Genomic DNA, 7222 nt, shown 5'->3' on the forward strand with positions numbered 1-7222 from the left:
AAAGTGTATTGCAACTGCAGGTTGCTTAAAGAAGTAGAAGCAAAGGGAATGTCCACAGGTTTGAAAAAGTGGCCTGCAACTACACAATATTCATTGTTTCAGAAAGGAGATTTAACGATGCAAAATCTTTGGCAAGAAAACAGTTGTTTTTAGGGATCAAATAGAGAGAGAAATAGTGCTGGGGACCTAGACTCCATTTAGGACATAATACTTGTCTTGTCTCTACACATGAAAATATTTTAAATTACTAGCTGAGAGATCAGGGGTCCTGAACCATGGTATGTTCATTATTGTTGATTGCATGTACTGTGCCATATCACTTAAAAAATTAAAAACATTAATGCCACTGAAATTTCAAACTGGGTGCACGTACCACTGTGCATAACAACTGACAAGCTATTATCTACGTTGATTAAAACTCTTAGTGCTAGTGTTTTAGCTTCTCCAAAAGCAAGGAATAAACAATTTGAATGTAGGCTTTATCAGTATTTGTACTTGTAATAAAACCAGGAATATTCATAGAATCATAGAATCATATAATTTTTTTTTGAGTTGGAAGGGACTCTTACAGACCATTGAGTCCAGTTCCCCAGTAATGAACAGGGACACCCACAGAGGTCAGAGACCTCAGAGGCCTGTCCAGCCTGACCATGAATATCTCCCCACTGCCATAATGTTGTCTTCCCCCAGACCTATACAAGACTACAAAGTGAGTCACCAGCTCTGGATTCCTACTTAGGAGGGGTTTGCCATCAAGATAGACAGCAAGTCTCCATGTAACCCTCTCCTCTAGGCATCAGCCCTGGGAAACATGCTGCCAAATATTCTTCAGAAAAGCATCTCAGAGAGGTTTCTGTGAGCAGATAGGGGACATTTGATGAAGCAAACGGATGCTGGGTAAGCAGTAATTCTCACTCAACAACCAGCCTGGGGGCTCCGTTCTTTCTTCATTCCCATTCTTTCTGATGGAAATGTCCTTGAAACTTAATTGAGTTTGCATGGAATTTTACACTTTTTGGATTTTTAATCTTACTCATCATTAATCCTTAAATATGTGTTCCACAATACCACTAACCAATTATAGAAAAATAATTTAAAATAATCATGTATCAAACTTTTTTAAAATTCTATTTGGAAGGTAGGAGACCTAATTACAGGCATGGGACTTTAATGTATGTGCTGAAAACTGAAACTCAATATCTACTTTTTCATTGCTCTTCAGCAACCTGAGCAAATAGATTACCTCCTGTGATAGGTTTCTGACAGTCCCTCTTAGTTTGACAGTTATTTTAGAGAGAGTCACGTTTGTATATAATGAAAGGAAAAGTTGCCAAGCATACGTACATATTTTATGTTTCTTAAAACTTAAAAGCTAGAGGAAAGACTCCATTTTTAGTCATGCCATTTTAAATTCAGAGTATTTGTACTGTCCGCCAGGTTTACATCAATGACACAGAATGGCATCTAGCCCAAGGGCTGAGTTACATTTCTTGCAGAGGAAGGGTAGCTTTTATAATTGAGTGTATCAGTTACTGCTTTGAACTTTTTTTGTGTTACTACATTCATGTGAAAATATGATGTGCATTTTCGCATCTTCTATGTATGCCAAAAGAATTAAAAGCAATTTCTATCGAAGTGTTTCCTTGAAATTGCAACAAGAAAAATATATAAATATTAAAAACAATAAAACAAAACAAGACATTTTCTCCCAGAAATACCAGGACTCTTAGAAATACCTCACGTTTCATCTCAAGAATACTGCTTTCCACTCCTCAAGATCACACTGACTCCCATCACAATGGCCTTTTCTCCCACATACACCAGCTTTCTCCCAAATACACGACATTTTCTCCCACATACACCCGTTTTCTCCCAAAGATGGCACATATTCTCCCAGAAATGCCAGCTTATTCTTTAAAAAACGGCCTTTTTTTCCCAAAATACCAGCTTTCTCACAAACACCTGTCATTTTCCAACCAAGTCTGCTACTATCTCCCAGAAACAGCCGGTTTCCGAGAAATACCTGACGTTTGCTCTCCCAAATACTACTTGACACTCCTCCAGAGGACATTGTCTCCCCTATTTACCACGTTGTCTCCCCAAGAGACCACTTGGCACACCAAAAAGACCACCGTTGCTCTCCAGTACAAGATCTTCTTTCCCACCGGTTCCCACTTTTCTCCCCCAGCTATGTCATTTCCTCCCAGAAATGCCACTTTTCCCTTGGAAATTTCACCTTCTCTTCCAAAAAGAGGAGATTTGCTCCCAGAAATACCCCTTCTCTTACAACTGCCACACGCTTTCTCCCCAAAAAGCCTCCATGACAATGCCAAATGGGACACTTGCAGCCAAGAAGAGGACACCTTCTCTCAGAAAGACCACTTTTCTCCCCAAGAGAGGAGATTTTCTCCCAATTGGATGACATTTGCTGTAAGAAAGACCTGTTTTCTTCCCTCAAGAGGACATTGTCTTTCCCACTGAGGACATTTTCTCCCAGAAGTGCCGCTACTCTTTGAAACACCTCCATTTCCTCCCAAATCTACTCCATGACACGCCTCAGGATGACACTTACTCCCCAATTTGGGGCATTTTCTCCCAGAAATACCACTTCTCTCCCAAAGGGATGGCCTTTTCCCTCTCTAGCATCTGTTTCCTCACCAATACCTGGCATTTTCTCCCAGAAACACCAGCTTTCTCACACATACATCACCTTCCACCCCCCACATCAGACCTTTTCTCCCAGAAATACCAGGACTCTGCTGAATATTTCCCATTTCCTCCGGAACATACAGCATTACACTCCGCAAGAGGACAGTTTCTTTCAGGAATGTGGCATTTTATCACAGATACACCATTTTTATGCCCAGTAGAGCTCATTTTCTCCCAGAAATAGCACTGCTCTTAGGAAGAGCTCCCATTTTCTAACCAAAATGCTGCTTTACCCTCCTCAAGATCACACTTACCCCATCAAGATGGCAGTGTCACAGAAATACCAGCTTCTGCCCCCAAAATGGGACCTTGGCTCTCCAAAATCAAATAAAATAGGAGCGAAAGAGAGTTACTGAGAGCGAGTCAAACCTGAAAAGCTTGGTACATCTAGGGAAGCACCCTCCTATACCCACTGCAAGGCAGTAAGAGATCCCAACCCAGGAAGGGCCAGATCCCATGGCTTTCGAGATGTACAGAGACAGGTACCCGGAACTGGAGCATGAACACTCCCAGTGCACAACATGATGCTATAATGTAGAATACCGAAAACCAAAAATCACAAAACCATGAAAGTATGGTGAGATATTTTCTTTACTGGAATCTAAATGGAAATCACAATGAGTTGGATGGCCTACTGTTATTCTTCTCCAGTGCCAGAGAAGACCATATATCCCAGCACCACTAAAGGTCGTCCTACGGCGTAGCGCTGTGGAAGGCAGTTCTGCCCAACACCATGACGTCTCTCTACCACCCAACGCAGCTTAAAACCACTCTGCCCCAGTCTCCATTTTGAGCTGGGGCTAGAAGGCTGCCCTGCTCCATAGCGCAGAAGGCCACAGCCCCACCCTCCATTATGAGCTGGGCCAGAAGGCCGCACTGTCCAATAGCACTGCAGGTCACTGCCCCGCCCTCCATTATGTGCCAGGCAGGCACGCAGCATAGAAGGCCGCTGGCGCACCCCCGCACAGCATTCACTGTCTGCACACCCTCGCGACAGGGACCAGAGGCAGTGAGCGCTTCGAGGTCAGGGGCAGCTGTCCTTGCAAACCCCGGGAAGGAGAGCGACCATCGGTGGCCTCTGGCCACAGCTTTTGGCGGCCGAGGGTCTCTTCACAACTCCGTGACCATGCTGCAGGGCAGCGCGGGACGGCGACAGGCAAAGCGCAGCCGGCCCAATCCCCGCCGGGGCCCGGCACAGCCCCCGGCCTGCCCCGCGCAGCGGGAGGAGCACAGGCGGGAGCTGGAGGCGCTGCGGGCCCAGCTGGAGGGCGAGCGGCTCCGCTCCCAGGAGCCGCAGCGCCGCTGGGCCGTCGAGAGACGCGAGCTGCAGGGGGAGGCAGAGCGGGAGCGGCAGCTCCTGGCTGACCGACTGCATTGTGCCTGGGAGAAGCAGCAGGCCGAGGAGGAGCAGCGGCTGAAGGAGTGGGAGCAGCGGCAGCGGGCAACGGAGATCCGGCAGCTGCTGCGCTGGAAGGAGGCCGAGCTGCATGCGACGCAGGAGCTGCTGCAGCAGGAGTGTGACGTGGCCCTGCACCAGGCTCGTGAGCTGCAGCAGCAGCTGGCCAAGGAGCTGAAGAGCCCCCACAGGAGCAGCAGGGCAGCTCGCGCCAAGCTGCAGAGCATCCTCAGCAAGTTGCGCAGGGAGAGGGATGGTGACCAGCCCGCCTGCATCCGCCAGCTCCAGCATCAGCTGGAGCTGGAGAGGAGGCTGTTCAACCAGTACATCGTGGGAAGCTGGGAGAGTGAGCCCCAGCATGTGGAAAGCCACAGAATGTCCTGCTCCCAGGACAGAGAGGGAGCTCTGGGCCACCACCGTGCAGAGCAGGGCTCCAGTCGACTGGCTGTGAAGGACGCTCATGTCCAGGTGAGATGACACTGAGAGAGTGGGGTTTGTTCAGCCACGGGGAGAGGAGGCTCTGGGGACACCACAGAGTGGCCTTCCAGTGCCTGAAGGAGGACTGGACTGGGGAAAGCTGGAGAGGGACTTGCTGTAAGGCAGGATAGTAGTGATACAACAAAGGACAATGCCTTGAAAGTAGAAGAGGGGAGATATGGATGAGATACAAGGAGGAAAGACACAGCAGCATGAGGGTGCTGAGGCACTGACACAGGCTGCCCAGAGAGGCTGCGGATGCCCCATCCCTGGCAGTGCTCCAGGCCAGGCTGGAGGCACGTTTGGGCAACCTGACCTAGTGGAAGATGTCTTTGCCCATGGCATGGGCTTGGAACGGGAGAGTCTTGAAGGCCCCTTCCTACCCAAACCGTTCTGTTATTCTATGATTTTCTGGTTCTAGGTGCCAGAGATGTCCAAGGAAGACCTGGGGCTCCCAGGCAGCACAAGCAGCAAGCTGCTGGAGCAGCGCAGCTGCCTCCAACGAGCCCTGAGCGACTTGGAGAGGCAGAGCCAGGCCCTACAGGCCCAGAACCACCTGCTGAGAGAGGGACGCTCTCCAGAAGTGTGCCAGGAGCTGCAGAGGCTTCAGCAGGCTGTGGCCAAACTTGAGGTAGTCAGCAAGAGGCTAGAGGAGAAATGCAGGCAGCTCCAGGAGATTGGGAAAAAGCTGTAATGCACAAAAACCCAGAACAGGAATGCTCCAACCCACAGGAAGGGTTGGAGGAGTCGGAAGGGCGGCTGATGGCAGTCTGCAGCCTGCACACTCGCAGACGGACATCACCGCTAATTTGAAGATTCTTAGCTCGTCCCAGCTACAATCCTTTTGAGGGCCCTAATGAGGACCCAGAAAACGAGCTCCCACTGACTGCTGGACAATACGTTCACATCTTTGGAGACGTGGATGAGGATGGCTGGTTTCTGGGAGAGCTGACGGATGGCACAAGAGCACTGGTCCCTTCCAATCTGGTGGAAGAAGTTTCAGATGATGACCTGGATACAACCGTGCCTCCAGAGCTTCGTGACCTCCTGCTGGATACCGATGATGAAGAGAGACTAGGCAGCAGGAGCGGTGGCAGAGTGATGGTCACCATCCAGAAATCTGTGTCCGCCTGTTAGCTGAGCCTGCGGGACACAGAGATTCCTCTCCATAAGACAGCAACATCCCATCAAAATTCCACTTTTCTGAATGAAGTCTGCCTCCTGCTCCACTTGATGTTCAAGTGGAGCGTGGTCCATCGGCAGCAAGACCTTGAAAATTCATCTGTTGTATGACTGAGAATTTATTACATTGGACTGGACTTAAAAACAAAACAAACCCTTATTATTAAAAAAAAAAAAACAAACCCAAAATACAAAATATCCAAACCCCAAAAGCGTGTAAAGTCTTCTTGTTTTCTGGAGGCTGAGGAAAGCCTCCAAAGTCTTTCTCAAGCGCTCTACCTACAAGTACTAGAATCGAGAGAGAAACGAATCATCATTGCTTGCTTCTGTTCTTTGGGACGCCTGGAATACCTTGGAAGACCACACTTTCTGAGCAATACATTCTGTCCCAAAGCAGCTGTTTGACCGCTTCCATTGGGTGATAAGGCATAGCGCTTGCACTGTCTGAAGGCACGGACTCCGATGCAAATCCAAATCCTTTATTGCAGGTCCCTACATCCTTTATATACATGCTGAAGCCCTGCCTTGTAATTTCCCATCCATCCCTACATGTCAGCAGAGCACTTAACAAGTCTCCTTTGCATCTAGTCACCAACTGCCCACACAAGTGCGTGTGACAATGCATGCGGCTGGGGGCAGCACTTTGTGTAAGGGAAGCTGTCTGAGAGCTGCACGTCAGGGAGGGACTCCTTGGTCTCAGGCTCTGCTTGCTTTTCTGACTGGCTGTGAGGAACACTCATGTCCAGTGAGATGTCACACTGAGAGAGCGGGGATCTCTGGGAGATAGCAGGGTTACATTCCTTGGAGCCAGAAGTGAGTTCTTCATTCTCTAGTGTTGTATTCTCTTCCGGTGACACAGCTGGTGAGACACAGACAGAGGGATGCCAGGTCATGGGAGGGCCAAAAAGGCAGTGAGAGCTGGAAGAGTGCCTGCGGGAGATGCCGATGAGCATGGACTCGATCAGCCTGGTTGTCCAGGGAAGCTTTTGCCTCACCTCTGGGCCTGGGAAGATCATGGAGCAGATCCTTCTAGAAGCTATGTTAAGGCACATACGAGATAGATCTGAGGTGATTCGAGACAGCCAGCATGGCTTCACCAAGGGCAGATCGTGCTCGACCAGTCTGGTGGCCTTCTATGATGGAGTGATGGCTTCGGTAGACGGGGGATGGATGTCATCTACCTGGACTTCTGCAAGGCCTTTGACACGGTCCCTCACCACATCCTTCTCTCTAAATTGGAGAGGTGTGGATGTGAAGGATGGACTGTTTGATGGATTAGGAATAGGCTGGCTGGACAAGGGTTGTGATCAATGGTTCTGTGTCAGGGGGGAGGCCGGTCACAAGACGGTGTCCCTCAGGGGTCGGTCTTGGGACCGGTGCTCTTCAGCATCTTCATCAACGACGCAGATGGTGGCATCGAGTGCACCCTCAGCAAGTCTGCAGATGACACCAAGCTGA

The 7222-nt window shown here is 49.3% G+C and overlaps 1 protein-coding gene across 1 annotated transcript; it reads left to right on the forward strand.

Annotated features, from left to right (window-relative positions):
- Positions 1–3529: 3529 nt before the first annotated feature.
- Positions 3530–5915, forward strand: LOC149917675 (uncharacterized). The gene is made up of 2 exons (XM_090141999.1): positions 3530–4573; positions 5004–5915. The coding sequence occupies exons 1-2, from the start codon at positions 3563–3565 to the stop codon at positions 5274–5276; spliced, it is 1284 nt and encodes a 427-aa protein (XP_089998125.1). The 5' UTR covers positions 3530–3562; the 3' UTR covers positions 5277–5915.
- Positions 5916–7222: the final 1307 nt, after the last annotated feature.

This window comes from Phasianus colchicus, chromosome 5 (genome assembly GCF_987193195.1).
Source record: "Phasianus colchicus chromosome 5, bPhaCol1.hap1.1, whole genome shotgun sequence".
Lineage (NCBI taxonomy): Eukaryota > Metazoa > Chordata > Aves > Galliformes > Phasianidae > Phasianus > Phasianus colchicus.

Bases quoted from the DNA above. Each gene is read 5' to 3' on its own strand.
- LOC149917675 (XM_090141999.1), top strand. From the start codon at position 3,563: ATGAGCTGGGCCAGAAGGCCGCACTGTCCAATAGCACTGCAGGTCACT. The intron at 4,574-5,003 runs GTGAGATGACAC...TTCTGGTTCTAG, and splicing joins TGAAGGACGCTCATGTCCAG to GTGCCAGAGATGTCCAAGGA.